The sequence below is a fragment of the Mus musculus genome, chromosome 11, assembly GCF_000001635.26.
Source record: "Mus musculus strain C57BL/6J chromosome 11, GRCm38.p6 C57BL/6J".
Classification (NCBI taxonomy): Eukaryota; Metazoa; Chordata; class Mammalia; order Rodentia; family Muridae; genus Mus; species Mus musculus.
Window position 1 is genome coordinate 8,459,007 of NC_000077.6, and position 25,672 is coordinate 8,484,678.

Genomic DNA, 25,672 nt, shown 5'->3' on the forward strand with positions numbered 1-25,672 from the left:
CTTCTTGGTAACTTCTGAGGTCAGTGTTCATAGTGAATCAATTCTGTGCTCTGGAGGCCAGAGGTATCCTAGCTATTGCTAGAGTTTTCAGCAGCCATTTTAAACAGGGTCACAGATAACCCAGGATGTCCTCCGACTTATTTTGTAGTCAAGGCTGACCCTGAACTGTGGATCCCCTGGCTCCCACTTCCCAAATTCTGAGGTTACAGGCATATGATATCACACTTAGCTTTGGGGTTGTAATTCCCAACTGTCAAGAGCTGGATTACCCTTCTGTGATGTTTTCATTCCAATAGGAATACCTCCTTAGCAAGAATCATGCCAACCTTTCCTTTAACCAGTAACAGGAAAGGAAGCAGAAAAGTGGCTCACTACATGCAGAGCTCTGTGTTTTCCTGCTCTTTGGAGATGATCCACGTAGTCAGAGATTTCAATAGAAACTGGGAAGCAAACACCCTGTCCTGCTCACTCAGGGCTGTGTACAGAATCCCAATGTCTTCACCAAGCAGCCTGTACCCCGGGATACAGTATGCACCAACAGCCCTCACAAGGGATGAGCATCCTGGAAACCGGCTGTGGTCTGAGTTCTCAAGAAAACAAACACTTCCTGCTTGCTAGACTTTCAGGAAAAATAGATGGAGGGATGCCTTGCAGTGGGAAGACTCAACTACCTGGAGACCATGTGCTGCTACAAGACAAGCCAGTACAGAACTCAAAGAGTGAGAGTATGGATAGGGGACAAAGGACAGAGAGAGGCCCCACTTGCTTGGTGACAAAATCCTTGCAGAGATCAGAGGCCAGGCCCCCAGGATGCTCAGCCATATCCTACTGTTATTATTTAATTGTGATAAAGCAGTCATGGGTCACTATCATAGCCACCTCCGGCAATGCCAGGGGCCTTGAGTCCAACTTCATTGATGCTGAACCATAACACCAGCTTTCTCCAAAACTTGTTTTTATGAACTAAAACTCTGGCCCCTACTAGTCAACTTTCTCTGCTCCCCTGCCCCAGCTCCTGGCAACCCTGTTCTGCTTTCTATCTTTATACAGTCTCCTCTTTCACAGACCATGTAAGTAATCACATAGCATTTGTCCTTTAGTGAGTTGTTATTTCACTTAGCATAAAGTCCCTGTCTTTCATGAATGCAGGCCATGGCTTGTGCCAGAATGGCCTCCTCCACTCAGGCTGAACACCCACCCAGTCTGTGCAATGCCTATTTTCCTGTCCATCACCGCTGCAAGGACATGTGTGTTAGAACTTCTTTCTTAATCCTTTAGCCAGCTTGGATGGGTACTGGTCACTTCAGTGACAGATGTTGGCTATCCTGAGCCGTGACCACCCAGTGGCAACAGAGGCAAATAAGTATAAATGAAAATAAGGTAGTTAGACTTTAGCTAGGGTAAATGGGGCAGCCCCAGAGAGAAAAATGGGAGACATGAGCTCCCTCCATCCACAGAGAAGCCTTCCTTAGGCAGAGGAAATATGCTCCAAATGTAGAGGAGTGTTTTCACTGCGCTGGAGCACTGTTCTCAGTTCCTTCAGGATCCCTGGGCTGACTGGAGCCTGAGATCGAGGTGGCATCAAGAGCATCTCCAGGAAAATGGACAGGAGCAGGGCCAGCCAAAACTTACTGATAGGTTGATGAAAATACTAACAAGCTCTGGCTGTTCCAAATCTCTATCTGCTGAAGAAGTTCAGCCCCATAATTGGGTCTGCACACAAGCAGAATTCTTGGTACTTTGTGTATGGGGGCAGAATCCCTAAAGAGCCCAACTTTCCTTTAGAAATGGGTCACGTGAAGGATGCTGAGCTTTGTTTCAATCCTACTCAGGCAAGAACCAGTCAGTTCTAGAGGCCTTCATGCACAAAGCACACAGTGTCAGGACCCAGTACAACGACTTTCTCCTCTAATGAGTACAGTAATTCTGCATGACGCTCAGACTCTAGGTGCAGAAATACCATGTCTGTTATTTATGTCTGATGTCTCTGACTGGGACTTTGGAATCTTATTTGCTATGTAAGTTTATAGTAGTCATAAACCAACTCTCTCTCTCTCTTTCACACACACACACACACACACACTCCACACAAAATACCCAGGACCACAGGCAGTTTGCAGGTTTCTTGCGTCCTTCCTGAAACCGAAACATCACTGCACAGATTCCCAAGCAAGCCCCTAACTAGGCAAAGGTACCTCTGCCTGGAACTCCTGATATTGTAGCTACAGAGGACACAATACCAAGAGTACCCGGTACCTCAAGACCTCAGCTTTGGTCAAACCTACTAAACAAAAAGATATATTCTTACTCTGGGACAGACCACAGGAGGTGAAATTTGGCTGCAATCTCACCTGAAACTAATCACATTTTACCTGTCTTCCATAGAATACCAACTTGTTACTAGTAGTCATAGTCTGTGTGGCACTCCATAGGCCTCTTAGACTTTCTAACAACTGACAACTGCTCACACCAGCACCTTTCGTATCTAATGACTGCACCATGGAGAGCTGCACTGTGTTCAAAACACAGGCTCGGAGACAGTAGCTACTGGCTGAGGCTTGTTGCCTTAGCATCTGCACCTGGAGGAAATGGCATTCCTTCTGCACCAGGATCCCAGGCTGATTCTTGGGCTTCCACCCTTCACTCTTCAGTAAACCTTTGTCCTTCTTTCTGTGTGCAAAGCTCCATGGGTTAGAATTCTGGTGTCCGATGTCTGATGAACTCAGGGTCTTAGCTCAGCCTATGATAAAAAACTACTGATTTCCCACTGCTCTGGATCCCAGAGATCCACGATCCAGAGGTCAGCAGTTTATCGATTGTCCTCTACTGTTCTAACAGGTGATATCTTCTCCCCTTTGCCTCTGTGCTTGGGTCTAGGTCCTAATCGCCTCTATGATAAGGGCCACAGTCACACTGGACTAGGCTTTACCTCAGGGGACTCACTTCAACTTAATTACCCCTGTGAAGATCTCATTTCCTAATTCAGTCATATCTGGGGTCAGGCTAGGACATCTATACACAGGAATAAGATTTTGGGAAATGTAGCCTTATTTGATGTCAGCGGGATGGATAAGGATCTCTGTCAGAGTTCTTGGGGATCAAATATAGGAAGGGCATGCAGTGTGCAGACAGTAGGATAAGGCTGTAACCATCTTCTACAGCAGAGGTCTCAACTTCGCAATGTTACAACCCTGTAAATACATAATCCTCATGCTGTGGTCACCACCAACCATAAAAGTCTTTTCATTGCTTCTTCCTAACTGTAAATCTGCTAGTTATGGATCCTAATATAAATACCTGTGTTTTCCAATGGTCTTATGTGAGCCCTGTGAAAGGGTTGTTCAACCCTCTGCCCCTGAAGAGGTCATGGTCCCCAGGTTAAGAACCACTGTCCTAAGGGTTAGGCATGAGGAAGCAGCAGGAGGGTGGCATGGTGCTGTGAGCTGCACAGAGTCTGCTTCTGAATTCTCTCTTCCGTAGCTTACAAGACGGGGGTTCTGACCAGGCTGAGCCACAACTCCAGAGTGGTCAACCCTACCCCAAACTCAGTGTCCCATGAGGCCCTGTGCCACACTGTCTCTCTCCTCAGCTGCTTCTCCTCCCTTCTTGGCCTTTGGCTTATGGGGCAAGCTGGTGAGGCCCTGAGTTGGATAGGACTCTAAGTGGGCAATGGTACTTCTGCCCAGAACTCCGGACCCTGTGAGCTATAGGACACACAGCAGGAGCCTTTCAGACCACAGATAGTGGCTTTGGTTTGTGTGTTTCTCTTACAGGTTTTAATTTCACTTATTTCTAATTTCACTATCCATGCCAACTGACCCAAGAGTATCAACTCAACCCTTAGCTTTGGTGCTGCCATTTTGGCTCTGGCTTGCTTTCCTTTCCCAGGAGCAGTGCCTAGCAAGCATCATACACACAGTGCCGCTGGCATTAGAATTGAGGGTACTGCCCAACCAGATCCTTAGCCAAATCCAAACCTCAAAAAATGGCCCGGACACAAGCATTGCCCAGCTTCTGACAGGCTGTGCTGGCACTTGGCTGGACTTCCAATAATGCTTCAAGCACATTGAAACAGCTCCAAATGTTACAGCTAACCGATAGGCTGATGTACAGCAAGCATCAGTTCCTGTCATGGGGGACTCCTTTTCTGAGAAGGGCATCCTCTGACAGAACCTTCCATGCCTGAGGCTCTCAACTGACTCTGTAGAAGTGAGTTCATGCTAGTGAGTTCAAGATTCAGAATGCTGAGCACTGTGCTCTGAGGGGGAGGTGACATAGCAGAAAGGTTGTAACTAAAAATGGCCTGCTTTACTATATACTGTACTCTTCCAGGCCAGTCAGATGAACTTCAGAGTGGGTGAGAAAATGTTTAATCATTGTCCAGTCAGCAGGTCAAGACGGATGACTAGTTGGAGAAGACCCTGCGACATCCACCCATGTCTAGTGACAACATTCTTTGGGCATTTCCTGAATTCTCGGTGCTCTTCCGTCATGATAGAGGCAGGAGGTTCCAGCATGAAGGATGGTACTAGAACAGCTAACACTAGCCAAAACTAGTGCCCAGGCCCAAGCCCAGGGCCAGGCCTGGGATGTTGGTATTTTATACAATCTTGAAATGCAGAATGCAGCAGCTGGCAACAGTAGCATTGAATACAGTAGAGAAGTGTATAAGTCTGGGAGAGAAAATGAGGCAAAAATTTAGCTGTGAAATGGAAAGTACATCCCCACACCCAGGTGGAATACTATGAGGAAGGGGAGGGAAAGCAGAAAATAGCTACTAATTTACCTGTGACCAACACAGGACTGACTGAGCTGAGGAGAACTGTTCTAAATACGTGGGTAGAATATCTCTTATGCACTGTGTTCAAGCCAGGACTGAAGATCCCACACAAATAGGAATTCTGTCCCGAAGGAGGAATGAGCCCACACCCTCCAAAGAGGCACACCCTCCAGAGCAACAGTGCTCCTTGCCCTCTGTCCTGGTCCAGTCTCCACCCCCCAGCCCCTGCTGATGATGCCGAACTTCCCAGGCAGCCTAGTACACAGTGACAGCACACACTGTGACTTCATCAGCAGGGCCAAGAAGGAGGGTTAACCCCACCCCCCAGGGGTCACCTAGTCAGGGCCTCCAATTCACTGAGTCCCTAGTCCAAGGGCTGCAGTCTCCATGCTGCCAACCTTCATGCCCACCACAGCTCCCTGTGCCCTTCCTTAGCCTCCTCTCTCCAACCCAGGCTGCCCAACCACCTCAGCAGCACAGGCTGACATCGGTGTGCCTGCTCATCACCAGCACATCTGGGTTTTCTTACCACGATTTATGCTCTCTTCTCACCCAGGGTGAAGGTTTGCTCACAAGCCCCATGTCTTGGGTGTGTTTTAAAAGAGCCCAAACCAAGAGTGCCAGAAAGAAAACTCTTCCAAAGTGATCTGATACTCTTCAGGAAGGAGAACCATCCAACACTTGTCTCTGAAAGTGAGCGACTGAGAGAGAATTCTCAGTTCACTCCAAGTGGGGAAACATGGGCATAAAGAGACAACAGTAAGTCGTGCACCTCAGAAGCAGCACTAAGAAATGCCTACGGAGACATACACTCAACACAGTATCTGAAACCTAAGAAGATACAGCTCACTCTGCAGCCTTTCGGAAATTAGGTCTAGGTAAGAAAGAAGAGACAAAGAGAGAAAAGGGAGGGAGGCAAAAAACACATGTTTGTATTTTCCACAACAGACTGAAGAACTAATTAAGAAAGCCCTTGGTTCCTCCAAAGTTGATGTTTCTGTGTAGTACCGGGAGTAGGGCATTTTCCAGATACACACACACACACAGTATCTTTATTCCCCACTGACTATCTCGTCTTATATAGATGTTTACTGTTTGCTGGAGTTTGGAAAGGTCCATGTATCCTAGTGTTAGAGGTTTGTACCCACTGTGAAGCTATTGGAACATGGTGCGGTTGGGAGACCTTTAAGGGGTGGAACCTAGTGGGAATTCTGCAGGCCACTAACAGAGTAGGTGCAAGGGGTTGGAGAAATGCATCCCTTCCCTCTCCTCTCCCTATTTCATCTTCTGGACTTGAAGGTTTTACTCTGTCACATGACAAACTATCCTTCCACAGAACCAAAAGTAAAAGAGGCAACACTAACCATGGACCAGAACCATCCTATACTGTGAATCAAAATAAGCTAACATGGCCTGAGGTCTCTACCATCATGAAGGTCCTACCTCCTAACATTTATCTACTGGTAACTATGGGTCTTTATTCTTTTTTTTTTTTTTTTTTTTTTTTTTTTTTTTTTTTTTGGTTTTTCGAGACAGGGTTTCTCTGTGTAACCCTGGCTGTCCTGGAACTCACTCTGTAGACCAGGCTGGCCTCGAACTTAGAAATCTACCTGCCTCTGCCTCCTGAGTGCTGGGATTAAAGGCATGTACCACCACTCCTGGCTGGGTCTTTATTCTTTGAACTTAGAATTATGAAGTTTCATCCACAGCAATGAGCAATGATGATGACAACGACGACGACGATAATAATAATAACAGGAATTAAATGTATAGCTCATAATCATAAGACTCTTCACCATTACAACAAACCTATGTATACACACGGACCTTCTTTCCATTTATTTAAAGCTTTTAAATACTTCTTAATAAGCTTTGAAAATGTTCCCTTTTATGAACAATGTCATTTTCAACAACTTCTGAGTGACTTATTACTCTGCTGTTTTTTATGGCCACTAAGATATTATCAACTTGTCTCCCAGCTCAGGTGCAACATAGGCTACAAAAATGACAGAGACCTTGATAATGCTAGAAAACCGACCAGATATCAGAGTGGACTGGAGCCATTGGGGAATACACGCCTTCCTACAAAGACCTACTGTGAAGTAGGATGGGTGGCTTTCTGGGCCATGAGAGTCTTTTCCTAGAATGTACACAGGAGAGACTATGTATGATTAGATCTAGTCCTTTATAGCCAGCCTGCCTGCCTGTCTGTCTGTCTGTCTGTCTCTCTCTCTCTCTCTCTCTCCCTCCTCCCCTCCCCTCCCCTCCCTCCCTCCCTCCCTCCACTCTTCTTTCCCTACTCCCCTACTTACTCATTACTTTGAGGAGGCTCCAGAGAACATTCTGGAAGCTTTTCCAGCTATATCCAGTCTCTTAAGGAATCTGGTCAGGCTACTACTGTTCACCATAGTCTTTTAGACATATTTAACCAAGTACTCACCATTTAAGGCTACTCAAAAACAAATACCATACAGAAGCCACCACCCAAAGTTGTGTGTCATAGGACTGCAGGTGAACCAGTTCCCTGGTTTCATAGGTTAGAGTCTATAATGGGCCCTCCTGGGCCTTCACTTCTCCCTGCAACCTGTGATTCCAGTACCTTTAAGTCTCAAGTTAGTTCCAGAATGAACAGCAGTGAAGCACAGGGACAAAGTACTCTCTATAGCCCCAGAATGGAAAGCTGCTTCCAGAGGTGCTGAGCAGCTGTCTGAGCAGCTTCCATGTATCACTGGCACCTACCAGCCTGACCTGCTTCCCTGCGGAGGGCAACTATATGCCTTTGTCTGTTCTCTCTAAATTAAAGACAAGAAGGGGGGTTGGAGAGGTAGAGGAAGGAAGGAACCAGGACGACAACAGTGGCCACAGAACTGGGAGTGACCACAGTCCCGCCCTCACCACAACTCACTTTCTCAGAGCTTTAGGGCAGGGCCGAACACGCCGTAAGCATAGACCTGCACATTGATGGCCACCGCCCATCACTCACTTTCAGGACTGCAGAGAAATCCTGATGCCGCTGCTTCTCACATCATTTCCACACAAAGTAAGAGGCAAGAGAAGCAGCCAACTCGGGTTAAGTGCCTTCTGTGTACGTGACAGGCACACTGCTAAGACACATGCAGGCACTACCTCACCTAATCCTCCGACATCTTCCCATACACATTATCAGTCCTCCCTTAGGGACCAGGAGACAGATTCTTAAACAGTGAGGGAGGGAAGCTGGTTCACAGGAAGTCAACAGGAACCTTGTCTCCCATCAGTATCATCAAGGTCTCTGATTCTGCAGCCCACCGCTGGAGCTGCCTCCTCCACACGCACGCACATGCAAATGACAAGGAGCCTGCTGTACAGGCTTGCTCAGAGCCAAGGGAAGCTGCATGGTTCTCGGTGAGAATTTATAGCCTGGCTGCTGTGCTCAGAACACAGAAAGGGTCCCCAGAAACTCCATACCATAGGTTCCACCTAGGCTGGTGGTAAACATGAGCTCGGTGCCAATGCAGACAGATGGAGACACTTCGCATCTCACCTAAGACTAGGAAAACATTTCCATCCGAGGCGGCCAACTTTGAATCTACTGACAGACATATGGGATTCATGGAAAATGATGGTTTTATATGGATTCCATTAGAAGAACAGGAAGCTTTTGAAAAAGCATTTGACTTAAAATATCTCTGGCTCTTAGAAGGGACAACACATAAAACTTACAACCAGGAAGTTTTACAACACATAAAACTTACAAGCATGGGGCAGACCCTAACCTGCCGGGGCTTGTCATGGGGCTTATGCAAGGGCTTTCTCTCGAGAGTACGATCTGCCCCGTGATGTGAGCTGTAGCGCACAGCCTTGTATCTGTAAGGATCAACAGATGCTGCAAGAGACCACATTCTTCCTCCCTAGCCACTCACAGCCCTAAGATTCTCCTACCCGACATGTGGGGGAGGCAACCCCAGTCCTATCCCAGGAGGGAAGGACAGCTAAGGTACCAGTCACCCCGGCTGCAGAAGCTCTGCCGGAATCTGAGCACATCAGTCCAGTCAATGCCTGTTTTGTTTCAGTGTTCATGGATTTGCTTAGAAATGCTACCTTTGCAGGCTCCAAGCATAGAAGAGATGAGGGAGCCTCATTAAAAATCCCAGCATCTGCTCCACAGGCTGCCTGCCTCTTTAGTGGAAACAACTGCCCTCTGGGGAAGCTGCTCGGGGAACACTCTCCTGAGGGCTATGGGTTGGGCTGTGACAGAGAGAAAGGGGCAGGCCCACGATCATCAGTTTGGGCAGAAGAGTGCACAGAAAGCGGCACACATTCAAACCAGGCTTTTGTTCATCCCTAAGGAGCTCCACAAAGTTAGAAAGCGTGCCTCCCCTGAAAGACGGTCCCTAAGAGACTTGAGAAACGCCACTAAGTGATAAGGGAACTCAGAACAGAAAACTGTCTGGCTATCTTTCCATGCCCCAGTTCACCTAGGTGTCCTGGCCATTGGCACTGGGTCTGTCTGTCTCCTCCTCCCTACTCCCACCACTACCCTCCCCCACATCCCAGATCAGGTTTCAGCAACTGGATGTGCCCAAAGGAACCAGAGCTCAGAGACACCAGGGACACAGAAATAGCTCCTGGAGAAGCCACGAGGCCAGCTGTTGGCTTACCTGGGCACCTGGGGTCCGGTCAGTCCATGGAAGGGCCTAGAATCTGTGAGCCTTGTTAAAGGCACTCTGCAGGGTCTGTCCCCAGCAGCCCCGGGTGCTGAGTCCGGCCCAATGGCGTCCCCCACCCACCCTGGGAGGGCTCAGTGTTCTGCCAGTCCCCGGGGGAGTCAGGGCGAGAGGCGGGGCTGCCACCTCCAAAGAGGCCCATTCAGAGGGCAGCGGGAGAGTAGGTCGCAGGAAAGAATCCCGGGATTGTTGGGCGGCCGCGGGCTGCTGCGGGCCGCCTGCCCAGTCAGTGCCTCCAGACTTGGCCCCGCCTGCTCTCTGCTGCAGTTCGCTTCCTTTCCATTCTGCTTCCCTTCTTCCTCCTCCCCCTTCAAGTTCGGAAAAACTTCCCGGCCAAAACCCACCACAACTTAAAACCACGCCGCCGAGACCAGGGACACCCAGCGGAGACAAGGGGCAGGACAAACAGCCACGCCCCACACCTGCCCTTCGCGGCAACCTGAGGACGCAGGAGGAAAAAGCCAGTGGGGTTTGACTCTGTGACGCTGAGCCACAGATTCCTTTCCTGGTAGAAGGGGATCGCCTCGCCCCAACAAAGCCTTCACCACAGCCCTACACAAGGCAGCCAGGAGACTTCAGCTGCGGAAACCCACTCCTCAGTATCTGCTCAACTGCAGATTTTCCTCCTGGCTGCAGTGGGAACCAACAGAAACTGATCAGGAACCAGCCTGTTTCATTGGGCTTTCTACTAACAGGTTCTGGGAAGCATCTACATCTAGATCCCCTTCTTCCTCCTATTTCCTTCATGTGTTTCCCCCATATGGAAGGGCCCCCCAAAACATCAATTGAACCTCTCGACAGCCTTCAAAATTGCTTACAAACACCAGTACCTATTTTAGTCTGAGACATTTTCTTGTGCATCAAGTAGCATACAGAGTCTATTACCTGAGCACTAAAACACAGCCTGTCCAGCAGCACTCCACGTTTTACCATGAACTGAAGGCAACAGAGTCTCACTCACTCTGCAAATGTGAGCTTCTAGAAACTTCTAGAACATTCTCCCTGAACGTCTCAAAGAGAAGTTTCTCATGTTCCCCAAGGGTTGCTTCCTGGCCAGCATGTGCCAGTGTTGATTTTACTTCATTATCGCAGGCCTCTGCACAGAGGTAAGTTTCCGGCACAGCTTGCTGACCATCTTGCTGAATCTAAGCCTGCCCAACCCCGCAGGTCCCAAGAGCAACTTGATAAGGAGAGGCCCTCATTCCAGGCCCATTCAGGCCACGTGTCTAGGGCCCAGCCAGGAAGACCCCTGAGAAGACACTTCCTCCCAGTTGTTTATATGCCTGAAAACAGCTATCCCTGCTATCGGAAATGCCTGGCCCCAACCCAACAGGATCAGCGGCGGGCTCAGTGAGGTGGGTGTACCAGCCTTTCCAGTCCACGACTTCCATCAGAAAAAGGTCTAACTCCTCTGTGGGTCCCGTCTACCCACAGGCCAGAGGACTGGGGGTTGTGACCGTGTCAAAGCCATGACCCAAGCAGCTCTGAGCAGGCCTCCTCACAGACTTGCTCATCACCCCCGCCCCTCCTCCCGCTCATCTGCGGCAGTGTTAGGGATTGAGATGGCTTGGAGGGTTCCTTCCTTTAGGAAGAAAGTCATTCTCTGAAACCCCACTGTTTCCCCTAGGGATCAGGGTCAGAACCTGGACAAGAGACAGCCACTGTGAACCAGCAGGATGCCCATGGGAGGACAGCAAAACCACAGCAGAGCACAAATAGGTGTTAGGACCACCGCCCCAGGAATGGGCTGAGCCAGCCTTCACCTTTGCCAGCAGGATGACACCTGGAGCCTGGCTCCACATACTGGGGCTCAAGCTCACTGAGGAGCTGATGCATTGGCCCCTTGATGGGAAAGCCTTGCCTTTAACTCTACTCAATATTAAAAAACAAACAAGCAAACGATGAACCCATAACCTTAGGCACATCTTATCACTGACTGAAAGCCCCCTCAGCCTCCTGAGTGCTGGTGATACAGCACTCCTGGTGCAGCTAGAAGGCTCAGGCCCTGGCTGGAACTGTGTAGACGGACACTCCCCTAGAAAAAGAAACCAGGTGCTTTGTGTGTAAGTTGTAGGTTTCTTTACAACCCACCTGACAGCCCTGGGAAACATAAGTGGGCAATGGTGATGTAACCTGCAGGTCCTACCTGCAACTACAGGAACTGCCCCCAAGACAGAGCCAGGTGGACCCCCAAACCACCAGAATAACCACCACCATAGCTGACAACCCCGAGTCACTCCAATGCCCTTTTCCTGTTTGTCTGAGAAACCACTGTCCACAGTTGAGCAGACCCAAAGAGAATTCTCCCTGACAATTCTGCAGAGAAAGGCTTTAAAACAAAACACACCCCACACCCAAACCCATGTGCCCGCCACCTCATGGTCACCCAATGCCATAGCCTTCCGAGAAAACTAAAATCCAACAGCTGGTGACACTGACTTTCTACCAGTGTGCCATGCTGAAACCCAAGGAACACCAAATTTACCCACAATACCCTTTGGAACACTTTCCCCCACAAAGACATCAAGTGGCTGCCTGTATTTCTCTGTAAATGTGCTCACTGGTCGTTCCTCACAGGTTCGGGCATAGCAGTGCACAGTTCCTATGTAGCACTAATAGGGTGATACACTCTTATAGGAGAATTTGCTGACATGACCATCCATGTGCTATGTATTATGCATCTGTGTAGAGTGGGCTTCTTGAGATCCTCAGTTCTATGTACAGATGAAAACCATGATTTAAAAATGGTGCCTGTACTATACATGAATGGACTTTCTGCTCTGACATCCATCCCTAGATGATACAATCTAGATGGGAGGACACGTGAAAAGGGTAGACAAAGCCCACACTGTCATGCTCAGCACACCAGAGAATGGTACACATAGGGTTCCTAGAGCCAATACCCACAAGTCCTAGAGGAAGGGTATACATACTATCATGGGATCTAAACAAAGGCTGAGATACATAACTGTACTGAAATGGCCAGCTCCTTCTTCTGAGAAAGCTCCGTGATCTAACAGAGTACCAGATACCTCAATAGGCCCCAGCTGATTGACAGCAGGGAGCAAACAAAATGTTCACATCTTCATAGCTCTTAGCAACTCAGTTCATGTGCCTCTTCATACCTCTCACAATTCAGATCTACCACACACCAAGCACAATGTGGCACCCTGGCCAGGAATGCTAGCCTGAGGGGACAGTGGCACCAGAGTTATAGCTGAGACTCCAGAGTATTACACCATTCTGACAACTAAGGCTGTGTGACACCTAGCCTAGTCCAGGTGGACTGGAGGAGAGGGCCTTCAGAGAAGAGAGACAAGCACATGACTGGCCTGCCCGATGAGACAATGCCACAATTGTCCTCTGCTTATCCTTTATACTGTCTTCCAAGCTGTCCGCACTTGGGCGCCTACCTGGTTCAGTGTCCTGCACCCCCAGCTGTGGCTGATTCCGCAACAGATTTTAGGTTGCACACCCACCACAGGCTGGGGTTCCAAGCCAATTCTCCAGTCTTACGGTCAGAGCATGCTCTAGATAGCCAGCTAGGCTCTGGAAATGCATTTTGAATTAAAAAACTAAACTCCAAGACACTTTCACAGATAGAGGATGAAATAGACTCTCATTTCTAAGAAAACGCCCGATACCATGCATAGTGTTAACATTCTTATTCTTTTGGTAAACAGATATTTTAAGAGGTTATGAAACTTTTGTGCTAGGTCACAGACAAGGGGCTCTGTCATCATGCCTCAGAGCCACCCTCTGGGCTGAGAATCATGATCAGACCAAAACTTCTGCTGGCAACAGTGCCTGAATAGCATTTACATGCTCGCTTCGAGAATAGCCCACAGGCCTGGACAATGAAATGAGCTGATTAAGTATAATCAGAAAGCAAAGATCTCCCTAACCTACTACCAAGCAAGTCAAAGGATGCACCCTGCTCAGTTTGTAAGGCTCCCAACTCATGGAATCCTTCAAGTTGGCCTGCCTGGTGGACGGGGTGCCGGCAAGGGATGCCCGCAGCTTGTGTGTTTCAAACTGCATTCCACACAAAGCAATTCATGTTTTCATCGAAAGAGACTCCTAACAGTACATTCACGGGGCAGTGCTGGACTCCGACCTCCATGAACCCATCCCTGGTGTTTACTTTTAAAGATATTTACAAGCAGTCTGGCTTTTTTTTCCTTTCACATTCTTCATCTCGGGTGGGGCGAAGGAAGTCTGCTGTGAATTTACTAATGCACATCTATCGCCGCAGCTCACCCCTCCCAGGATTCATTCCTTGGCACAAACTGAAATGCTAAGTGGATCGCAGGCCCTTGTGCAGAAAGTGCATGCGTCCCACAACCAGACACTCCTATGTTATGTTCACCTAATCATAAATACATAGCTTGGTGTGTTTGCGCCACCAAGGTCTGCCATAAACATCACCTGCATTTACATATAGCACGTGCTTCTTTCTGCTCTGTAAAAATCCTAACGACAAAGTCATAAAAATTCAAACAGAAAAGGAACTGGGTATGAAAGGGAAGGCTGGCTGGGACGTGTTACCACATGTCACGCTCCCAATGATACTAACTTTAAAAATAATCATATATTTATTTATTTATTTGTTTATCTTTGAGGTTATAGTATAATTATTTCACTCCCCTCTTCCCCTTCCTCTCTCCAAACCCTCCCCAATTTTTTCTTTACTTTCATTCTATGTATATGTCCTTTGCCTACATGTATGCCTGTGCACCACTGTGTGCAGTGGCAGGAGAGGCCAGAAGACTCTGATCCCAGGAACTGGAGTTGCAGACAGTTGGGAGCCACTGTGTGCTGGGAATTAAACCTGGGTTATCTGGAAGAGCAGCAAGTGCTCCTAACTGCTGAGCCATCTCCCCAGTCCAACCACTCTTCTAAGCAAAAATAAAACACTACTTCTAAATAAGATCAATTAAGAGCCCCTAACCTTCTCTCTGCCTTTTTGTCCCCTTCCCAAATACTCTTGGATCCCACCTTTCTTCCCCTCCAGCAAACACCATACATCCCTGACCTCTGGGTTCAGCCAAACTCGAATCCCCTGTTCTGAACTGTGATGAAGTCCTTGGATGTCCTTGTGCTCTATGATCCCGGTAAATAAATGAATGGACCCAACCCCAACTCTTCACAAAGCCTTGTACTCGCAGTAGAGACAACAGCCCGAAACAATCCCCGCATCACTCTGCTGAACACAAAATAGAAACTGCAAAATTACAAAAGCATTCCTCTGAAGTAAACAAACAGCTATTAATCATTTTTAAGGATGCCCAAAGTCCTTAAGTGTTCTCTAAACAACAGTTGTAAAACAACTGTTATGTGACAAGAATGTCCGGAACTACAGAGGGATAATGGTGTAAGACATTGTAAATGCAATAAATGACTGAACTTTCACTTTAATGCGGCTGTGTTATAGGAATTTTGCCAAATTAAAAAAAAAGAAACTATTTTAGAACAGTTTTGAAGGTAAGTTATGTCAGGAACATGACTTTTTTCATGAAACACTTCACTGTGGTTTTTTATTTTATTTAATTTGGAAATTCCAAAGCTAAGTACCATCTAAGAAATGGCAGAATGTTTTGTTATCTTATGCTTCATAATTTTTTCCTTTACCTATGTAAAGGTTGAGATAAGCAATGTTTGCTTAAATTCTTTTATAGAGGCATTTCCTTTTAAAAGACTTACATCTGGAATCCTAAGACATCTATGGGTACCATTATGGTGACTTTTAGTTTTGGGGTACAATATGGCCAGAGTAACAGGCACCAACAGACAGCTGCACTGCGAGTTCTTGCTGGCTGTTACAACATTATCCCCACAATACTCAAGGTCTCCTATCAGACAGGAAAGGATGCTCACCGGCCCCTGGGCTCTTGATCACAGGAACTGCACGTGGTAGGACGGGAGCCATCTGACAAAACCTGCCTCAGCTACCCAGTCCTCCATGTTCACCAAAGGCCAAACAGGTACCTCTCACAGGGGAATGGCATGGTTGCAGAGCCTGCTAAAATCTACCAGGCTGAAAAGCCTTCTAGGTATCTGGACAGAAGAAGGCATCATCCTCCCTGGATCTGCAGTCATAGGTGGCTGCGAACCACCACGTGGGTTCTGGGAAAAGAACACAGTCTTCTTCAAGCGCAATCAGTGCTCTTAAGCCGTGATCCACCTCTCTAGCTCCTCTAAATTGGCTTCTTCAATTTATTCAGGGACTAAGTGGATTAAGGAACTCCATATAAAACCAGAGACACTGAAACTTATAGAGGAGACAGTAGGGAAAAGCCTCAAAGATATGGGAACAGGGGAAAAATTCTTGAATAGAAAAGCAATGGCTTGTGCTGTAAGATCGAGAATCGACAAATGGGACCTCAAAAAATTGCAAAGCTTCTGCAAGGCAAAAGACACCATCAATAAGACAAAAAGATCACCAACAGATTGGGAAAGGATCTTTATCTATCCCAAATCGGATAGGGGACTAATATCCAATATATATAAAGAACTCAAGAAGGTGGACTCCATAAAATCAAATAACCCCATTAAAAAATGGGGCTCAGAACTGAACAAAGAATTCTCACCTGAGGAATACCGAATGGCAGAGAAGCACCTGGAAAAAATGTTCAACATCCTTAATCATCAGGGAAATGCAAATCAAAACAACCCTGAGATTCCACCTCACACCAGTCAGAATGGCTAAGATCAAAAATTCAGGTGACAGCAGATGCTGGCGAGGATGTGGAGAAAGAGGAACACTCCTCCATTGTTGGTGGGATTGCAAGCTTATACAACCACTCTGGAAATCAGTCTGGCGGTTCCTCAGAAAATTGGACATAGTACTACTGGAGGATCCCACAATACCTCTCCTGGGCATATATCCAGAAGATGTCCCAACCCGTAAGAAGGACATATGCTCCACTATGTTCATAGCAGCCTTATTTATAATAGCCAGAAGCTGGAAAGAACCCAGATGCCCCTCAACAGAGGAATGGATACAAAAAATGTGGTACATTTACACAATGGAGTATTACTCAGCTATTAAAGAGAATGAATTTATGAAATTCCTAGGCAAATGGATGGACCTGGAGGGCATCATCCTGAGTGAGGTAACACAATCACAAAGGAACTCACACAATATGTACTCACTGATAAATGGATATTAGCCCAGAAACTTAGGATACCCAAGATATAAGATACAATTTGCTAAACACATGAAACTCAAGAAGAACGAAGACCAAAATGTGGACACTTTGCCCCTTCTTAGAATTGGTAACAAAACACCCATGGAAGGAGTTACAGAGACAAAATTTGGAGCTGTGACGAAAGGATGGACCATCTAGTGATTGCCATATCCAGGGATCCATCCCATAATCAGCTTCCAAACACTGACACCATTGTATACACTAGCAAGATTTTGCTGAAAGGACCCAGATATAGCTGTCTCTTGTGAGACTATGCCACGGGGCCTAGCAAACACAGAAGTGGATGCTCACAGTCAGCTATTGGATGGATCGCAGGGCCCCCAATGGAGGAGCTAGAGAAAGTACCCAAGGAGCTAAAGGGAGCTGCAACCCTATAGGTGGAACAACAATATGAACTAACCAGTACCCCGGAGCTCTTGACTCTAGCTGCATATGTATCAAAAGATGACCTAGTCGATCATCACTGGAAAGAGAGGCCTATTGGACTTGCAAACTTTATATGCCCCAGTACAGGGGAACGCCAGGGCCAAAAAGAGGGAGTGGGTGGGTAGGGGAGTGAGGGTGGGGTGGGTATGGGGGACTTTTGGGATATCATTGGAAATGTAAATGAGGAAAATACCTAATTAAAAAAAACTCATCACTCAAAAAAATAAAATAAATGTACATGGAGTTTGTTGTGGGTGGGGAGGGGATGGCTCAATGGGGTATGGGAAATTTGTCTATGTTATCAGTCTGACCCTTGCGACCACACCCTCTAGTGGCTAGTCCCTGTGGTGTTCATTGAATGAGCACTTTGTGTCTGTGGTGGCCACTGCTAATTTCCAAGCCTCTCACTCCATTGAAAGGAGAGATCATGCATGGCTCTACCAGAGCAGACCACGATAGAGAAGACCTGTACTCAGACTACGAGCTGTGTGTACCACATGCTTTTTTAAGTTTGAGAAGCTAGACCAAGTCAGAATGGTCAAGGACACCACAAGAAGACCCACAGATTCAATTAACCTGAGTCTGGAGGGGTCACAGAGTCTAGGCCACAATCAGGGAACATGCAGGCGCTGGACCTAGACCCCTTCCTTACACATTTGTAGCAAATGTGCAGCTTAGTGTTCATGTGGTTCCTATAACAAGTGGAAGGGGGGCTGTCTCAGTCTCTGTCCCCTGACACTGGATCCTCTTCCCTCCTACTTGGACTGCTTGGTTGGACCTCAATGGGAGAGGATGTGTCTAGACCTGCTGGTACTAGATGCCCCAGGGTGGATTGGTACCCAAGCAGGCTCCCCTTCTCTGAGGAGAAAAGGAGAGGGCAATGGAGGGAGGGATTTGTGGGAGTGAGACTGGGAGGAGAGTGGGGAGAAGGACTGTGATGGAGCTGTAAATTGAATTAAAAAATAAATTTAAAAAAAAGAAGTTTAAGAAGCTATCTAGGAGCAGCCTCGTAAGAGTTCAAACCTGAAGCTTGTGTTATATAAATCAATTATTAAAATGGCTGAACCATGTCCTGCTGACCAAAGTGTAGCCTGAAGACCAAGGAGCTTGGGTCCTTCCTCAAGGACAGGAGTAGCCTAGGGACTGCCTTTGAGGGACAGGAGAGTAAACTCGCCCAGAGAACAACTTGAAGCAATGGTACTGAATGGCCAGTTCAACTTCAAATCCCCCCAGGCAGTGCAGAAAGAGTAACCTTGAAGCCAAAGTCCTCTTCTTCAAAGCCCTGTTACTAAGCAGAGACTTCCTCAGTCTACGGAACAGGCTGTCACAAGCCAGGCTCTAAGGGAGAACTGGTGCAGGTTAGGATCTTTCTTTGGACCTCTGGTGGACTGACGTGCCTGTGGATTATGGCCAGAGAATGCCTGCATTTTCAGGGAATAGCAGCAGCAAACTACATTATGAAAATTAAATGATCACAAAGAATATATGTGGGGCATCTCTCCATCTGCTTACGCCCAACTCATCCCAAGATCCCAAGAAAGGTGGGCAATTTCTACCTGGAAGAAGCACTGGACTCTTAGCACTCTCTCCCTACAGTGCGAAATACTGAAAGTCTCTAGGTTTCAACGTAGAGAACAAGGGTTTAGGGACAGGAAATCCAAGTGTGCCTCGGCTAGGAGCTGGCTCACACACGGCAGCACATAAAGATGACCATGTTGTAGGGCTCATGTAGACACCCTGCTCTTTGCTGGAACTCATTTGCATAGTGAAGTTAGATAGCATTCCTCCTTCAAACTCCTTGCTGAATGGAGAATTCACCAGCAAGCTAAGCACCTATGCCAAGCTGAGAGCCAACCCTACTGAATTGAGCCTAAATTGCCACATATGTGAGCATCAAACCTGATTCCTAAGAATCCTGAGAATCCTCTCAGTGTCTTACTACTACTCAACTCCCAACCAAGGCACTGATAGCCACATCCCAAGGTCTAGAAAGACATGTCCTTGCCCAAGGATATTGGGATATGACCCAAATGGAAATATTTCTGCATCAGAAAATGCCTTGGTAGAAACAGCAACCATGCATATGGGTTCTTACCTCGACCTTTGTGCAAACTGGCTGGGCTGCTCAGCTGGGGCTCAGGTGGACTGAACGGAGGGTAGCGTGGCGATGTTTTCACTGGACAAAACAGTACAACAAAGGATACTGTCACTCCCCCATCTTGAAGTACCAAGTTGTACCCAGCTAGTTTTTCTTCTTTCTTACCATATGGTGTTTCCGGAGACACAGGGAATGATGGGGTCAGACACATAGATGACTCCTTGCTGTTTGGAATCCTGCCATCGATCATATTGAGGTCAGAGGGATATGCAGTGATCACCGTCTGAAATCAGCATAGAAGAAGAACAGAAATGTGAGAAATCACAGAAAGGTCCCTGCCACAGATCTGGCCCCTCAAGATAGCTGAGAGTGGGTCAGGAAGGACGACACTGGCATCACTATGGGGAAGAAGCTCAACTATCGTCAAAGCTGGAGACGGAGAGAAGGAGCTTGTGGACTACAATCTTTAACATGGTGCTGGGCGGCAGGGAGACAAGAGTGATGGAGACATTGCCAGGGAAGTGTGCATCCTACCAGTGAGCACAAAAGCATCACCAAGGATTCTTTAACAACATCACTGCCACAGGGAATTAAAAAACACAGGAAGTCACAAAACATGAGCAGACCCTTCCATGGGAGAGCCATCCCAGCTATCAACAAAAATTGTAAAAGTGAAGACGATAAATAAGCTGTCTTTTCTTTTTGCCTACTTGAAAGGCTCCAATGTTTCAACTTGATAGTCAGGTACATAATTAGGGCTAATTATCTGGGGAGGTTGCCCTGCCAAATTCTGATGAGAAGCCTTAACTACCTTGGAGTCTCTTGTCTGAGGATCTCCTTGGGGTCATCATTTGCATGAGGGCCCTGAGTGGCAGACTAGAAGTCAGCAATAGCTGTTGGCTGTACGTCCATCTGCAGAGCCCTGCTAGGGTCAGGCCGATGCTTCCTAACCTTCACATCCCACCTGTATGCATTTCACCCCCATTCTACAGATAAGAGCTTTGAGGCTCCAATGGCCTCAAATGATGTACCCCCTCTATTGCCATATCTGGGATTATGTGGCCCCCACCCAGGCCCTCTGGCCTGTGCTCCCTCTCAATCAGAACCCCTGTCTGTCACTTAAGAACCATTTATATCAGCCGAGGAGGTCAGCCAAAGGCAGAGAAGTTTCAGTGACTGGTGATGTTGTGCAAGGACATGGCATAGCCACTTCCCTAAGCATAAAGACAGGAAAACAAGTGGCGCTGAGAGGAGATGGGCACAGGACCAGCACATACCTCTTTGATGTCTTCAGGAGAGGAAAATGATCCCAGGCTTGGGGCTGGGTCCACTCCAGCCTTTCCCCATCCACACTTAGAGAAGGTCACCTGGCTCGCAGCATCATTGTCATACTGCCCGATGCTCAGCTTACGAAGCCGTCCCCCAATGGGGTCATCACCTGAGGAGCCAATGAGGAGGAAAAACAAATGGGTACGATCCTTACAGCAGAGACCTCTGATAAAACCCATCTTAAACTATCCCCGGACAACGTCGTCACTAGTCAGCCACTCTACACGGACAGGAGGACTGCTATGGGCAGGCTATGGGATGCCCAGAGACAAGTCAGAGCACTCCATCCAGAAAGGGCAAGGCAGGTGCCAGAACTCAGCCCACAATGCTAGGACAGTAGACTATGGCTAAGCTCAAGTTCAGAGAGAACCAGCTAAGATCCAGCCCCAGGCCTGTTATAAGAAGGTGAGCACCCGCAGTGAGCCAGGCATGAGGCTTTGTTGTGGCAAACTGAGTCTTCACATGGGGGAACACTAAGAATGAACATTTAACAACCCAGTGCCAGAATCTCCACAGGCATTTACTCCTGACCCAGGGGTACCTGGTTCCTGCTCTTAGCCAAGCCTGATCGTCTTGTTGGGCAGAAAAATAGGTCTTGGCTAGCTGGTTAGCTTTTTAAACTTTCTTCCAGGGAATTCTTAAAATTGGGCAATAGGGGTTACCTGCAGCAGCCTACAAAGGTGATAATGTTTCAAGTCACAATGCAGTCTTTCATAACAAAGGAGGATTTGTTGGCAGTCTAGGCTTAAGCTAAAAACACAAAATCCCTACAAATATGGAGGGGCGAGCATGTGACTCCATGAAGCAGGGCCACCGTGGGTTCAAAGTCAGTCTGGACTAGGTGCTGAGAAGCTATCTCAAGAACAGTAACTAAATGGGGGCTGAGGAGATGGCCCCATCTGTAAAGTGTCTGCTGCACAGGGAGGAGACTTCACACAAGGTCACCAAAATTCACTCTCAGAGAGACAGGCGGCCATCCTAACTCTCAAGATGTGTGGTCCTGGGATGGAAGTCGGACACAGCAGGACTAACAAGGCTTAGTGAGAGAAAGTCTTAGGGGACAGCAGCAGCCTTAGATCCAAGGTGCCTGCATCCGCCCCAGCAATGGTGACAAAGAAGACAGGTCAGAAAGAGTAGGAGTACCCATGGAGACTGCTGAGCAAGCAGGCCTTTCTTCATGAAAGGTCCATAATCCACTCATCACTGAAGTGGTGAGCAGCAGCCCAGTTTCGGAGCTGAGAGTTCACTCTGCATCACTCAGCAAATCAGTAAACAGCCATGTATCAGTGTCAGAGGTGCAATGGCAAATGCTTTAGGGTACCAAAGAAAGAAGACAATGGCACCAAAATATTCAAAATCCAATCTCTGGGATGTGGAATTCCAGACAAGGGCTTATATCTTCTATGGATGTCTCCATCTTTTTCAAGCTTTCAAACTACAATTCTTTTTCATAATTTTATTCTTAAAAACTATACTATAATTATATCATTTCCCCCTTCCTACACTTTGTTCTTATTCAAATCCATGGTCCCTTTTTCTTTAACTGCTGATATATAATACATGTGCATATAGTATATACATACACACACACATATTCCTAAATACATAGAACAACCTGCTTAGTCCATATGTTAACTTGTATTTATATATTTTCAGGGCTGACCATTTGCTATCTGATAAGCATTTCCATGCTTTTTCCTGGTGACTTTCTCTCTGCTCTCAGCAACCCTCAGCTGCCTGCAGTTCTCTGTGCAGGGCTGAGACCTCCTGAGCTCTCCCTATCCATGTTAACATGTCTACTGGCATTACCTGGCCAGGTCATGTTTAGGCCACCATGCTGATAAGAGTTCGAGTATGACTTCTCTGACATTTCTAGAAGATACTATCTCTTAGCAAAGTTCTGGTTCCTTTGTCTGTATCTTTTATGTTTTCAGACATAGACACCAGAGCCTCAGAAGAAAGGTGGGCTAGGGACTACCCACAGAAAACCATAGGCACCTCCATTTCAGCCTGACACCTCTCACCACGCCAGGGCCTCTTAGCCACTGTTCCCAGATAGGAAAGACACAGAAGCAAGCAGACATTTCTACTCACACCCTAGTTATCTTGAGATCTGGAAGGAGGCTGGCTGCCACAGGGACATTTCTCTATGGGTGTCATGTACTATCTCTGGTGCCTGCCAAGCTGGTCGCCCCCTTTAGAAAGACTGAAACAGAAAGCATGGCGTCTCTGCACTGCTGCCTCTCTGGGGCTTGGATTCCTTACAGAAGATAGATGTGGAGGTAGCCACGTGCCCAGGCATGGTGCCGATCCCTGCGATCATGCCTAGATCTCAGCTCTCATGTCCATCCCAATGAGGACTGGGTGTCTTGGGAGTGGGTGAGAGACAGGAGGGCAGGAGCCAGAGGGTAGCCTCCCTTTGCCAAACACAGGTTCCCGACCCTCCCTTCCCTGGGAACAGTGCCATACTGTGAGGAAGACACATGGCTTTTTGTTTATTTTTCCACTCTAGGCTCAATGTGTGAGCATCTGCAGAGTAATAAATCCTTGATGCTCACTAGGTTACACTCTTCATTAACATAAATCCACCTGCACACACAGCCACCGCTATGTACCACCCTTTGTCCTCCCCTGCTCAGGGGGTGTCCCTGGGGCTATCTTATCTGCAATCTCCTAGCAGGACTCCAGGGGCTAGGGATGGGAGTCGGGGGCTGCATCACGGCTGCTGTTCCACATCTGCAGAAACGGCAGAGCATGGGTTTACACTATTGACTTCAGATTGCCAGGGTAAAGCTGACTTGATGAGCGTGGGCAATCTGAATAGCAAAATAACTGTTGGGTCAAGGAGGAAGTAGGTAAACCCTACTCTCTGAACACTGCATATAATTCATGCCATACGGGTAGCCACAGCAATATTTATTTCTCACTTTCCAGAAGAAACCAGGAAAGGAGGAAAAACAAAATAAAACAAAAAGACTTCATGGGAGCAGGGGATGCTGGTGGATTCTCTAAGGACACGACTGACGCTGGTTTGATATGCAAGAGAAGCTGGGCTGGGCTGAAGGAGCCCTCTCTGGGTTCTGGGCAGCCTCACACTCACACCAATCCCTTCTGGGTTCTGAGAACACCCAAGGGAAACAGGGACCAAATCAAGCTCAAGGGAACCTTTACAGGCACAGGGCCTCTCCTATAACTGTGGCAGGCCCACCTGTGCCTGCTGGGGCCCAGTTGGCTCCCTTCCCACCAGTACCTGCTGGGGCCCAGTTGCTGTGGGGAGCTACACCTACTTCCAGCAGGATCCCTGCCAGTGAAGAGGAAACCTGAACCAGCCCCTGGCACTTTCAAAAGCTCAGGAAGCTCAGAATGCACCAGGACACTTAAGGCCTACGGGAACACGGAGTATTGGCCTGTCATTATGCCAATGAGTCTTGTTCCAGGAACTCTCCATGCAGCCAGGCCCCCTATGGAGGAGGGGCAACCAGAAAAACCAAGTGGCAGCACTGACTGGACGCCCCACAGCCCACCAACTGTTATCAGTACCTCTGAGCATTCATTTGTCTTTGCACGGGATCATCCTTACACCTAACCCAAAGGACCCACTGGACTCCAGGCTAGAGCTTGGGACCTGAGTCCCTATTTCCCCGTTCCTGCTACCCCCCAAGTCCTTGCGCTGATATGTGGGCACACCCTCTGGGCACTGCCCAGGACCACAGACCTTGTCAAGCAAAACAGGAGCTGAGACTACCATGAGTCTCTGGAGGGCACTGAACCTCAGAGAGACTGGGAAGCTGAGGCTAAATGACTGAGAATACAGATAGGGACAGAGTCCTATAGCACTCCAAGGCCAGGCAGCTGTGTGGGCAGTGTGGGAGTAGGGCAAAGACAGCCAGGCTAGGGGGCATCCCCACCAAGGCCACTATGATAGTGGGGAAATCATGAGAGTGAACTCCCTCAAGCGCTTCATCTGGAGACACTGGAGGTCTTGTGGGAAGGTTTGCAAAGCACAGGGCACACACGAATTGGATGCAGACCAAGATTGTCAGGCACTGTGTTGCCATGCAGGACTGAGTATAGGATAGCCCATTGTTACTGCGAAACTCTGAGTGTGTTTTTGGGGGAAGGAGTTTAGACCACTTAGCTGGAAAACTACATTTTAGGATAAATCTCCCACAATGCTCCTTGGCAATTCTGCACTTCTTCAAATGTACCAAAGTCCTAATCGTGACAATGGTACCAAACCCTTCCTCACTGAGTTTCTTGGTATCACCTGGCCTATCTGGAAAGAGGGAGAGGAGAACGGAGCAGGAGACATCATGGCATCCATGCTATGACACCCATACTGAGTCTTCAGGGCAGAATCCTCTCCTCAGTGAGGCATACGGCCCACTGTGCTGCGAAAATAAACCTACCAGTCCTGTGGAAGGCAGCTTATGGGCAGCTACATGACCACTGGCTGTCCTCTACAGCACGGTCCCAAGCTCTGGCCCCATTAGAAGCAACCAGGGGGAACATCCCAGCCTCCAAGTGCCTAGATACACAACCACAATTATAACCATGTGGTTCTCCACAGAATGCCATTACAACCCTCCACTGAGGGCCTCATTCTTCCTCTTTTCCATCTACTCTTCCCCTGGAGCCGCGGCACAACTGTCAATGTTTTCAATTTACAGGCACAGCACATCTGGACCCAGGAGTCAGTGGGTGAGCATAAAGTACTTCAGACACTCAAGTCCCTACCAGGCCAAACAGCCACTCTTTGCAGACCAAAGTGAACAGAGTCATCCTTACCACCCACATCCCAAAAGCCCCCAGGTGGTTACAGTGTGCAGTGAAAAGAATAGATGAAATCGGGAAAGAATATGCCCCGCCCAGGTGACAGTGGACTTAGCTCTTACCGGAACTCTGCACACACATGCAGTGGGATGGACAGGTTAACTTGCTTGGCCACACTAAGCATCTCACATACACACAATAACACACAACTAATGAAAATGAAAGGGAACGGGTCCGAGAGCATGACCCACTCTGCAACACAATCCTTATTTTCGATTTGGGACCCTAGAAGGAGAAGCACTGGTAAATGACTGGTCTTTATAGGATCATGTAAGAATGAAGCAATGCT

The 25,672-nt window shown here is 47.8% G+C and overlaps 1 protein-coding gene across 8 annotated transcripts in view; it reads right to left on the reverse strand.

The window, feature by feature from the left end:
- The window catches only part of Tns3 (tensin 3), a 233,107-nt gene that overhangs the window by 27,355 nt on the left and 180,080 nt on the right, over window positions 1-25,672 (reverse strand). For all 8 annotated transcript variants that reach the window (XR_380972.4, XM_006514741.3, NM_001083587.1 and 5 more), the window contains 3 exons: window positions 20,499-20,659; window positions 19,387-19,504; window positions 19,219-19,299 (listed from right to left, as the gene is read on the reverse strand). Coding sequence is in view for 7 of the 8 variants with exons in the window: in XM_006514741.3 (XP_006514804.1) it covers window positions 19,219-19,299; window positions 19,387-19,504; window positions 20,499-20,659 (360 nt within the window). In the remaining variant the exon portion in view is untranslated. The remainder of the gene's footprint in view (window positions 1-19,218; window positions 19,300-19,386; window positions 19,505-20,498; window positions 20,660-25,672) is intronic.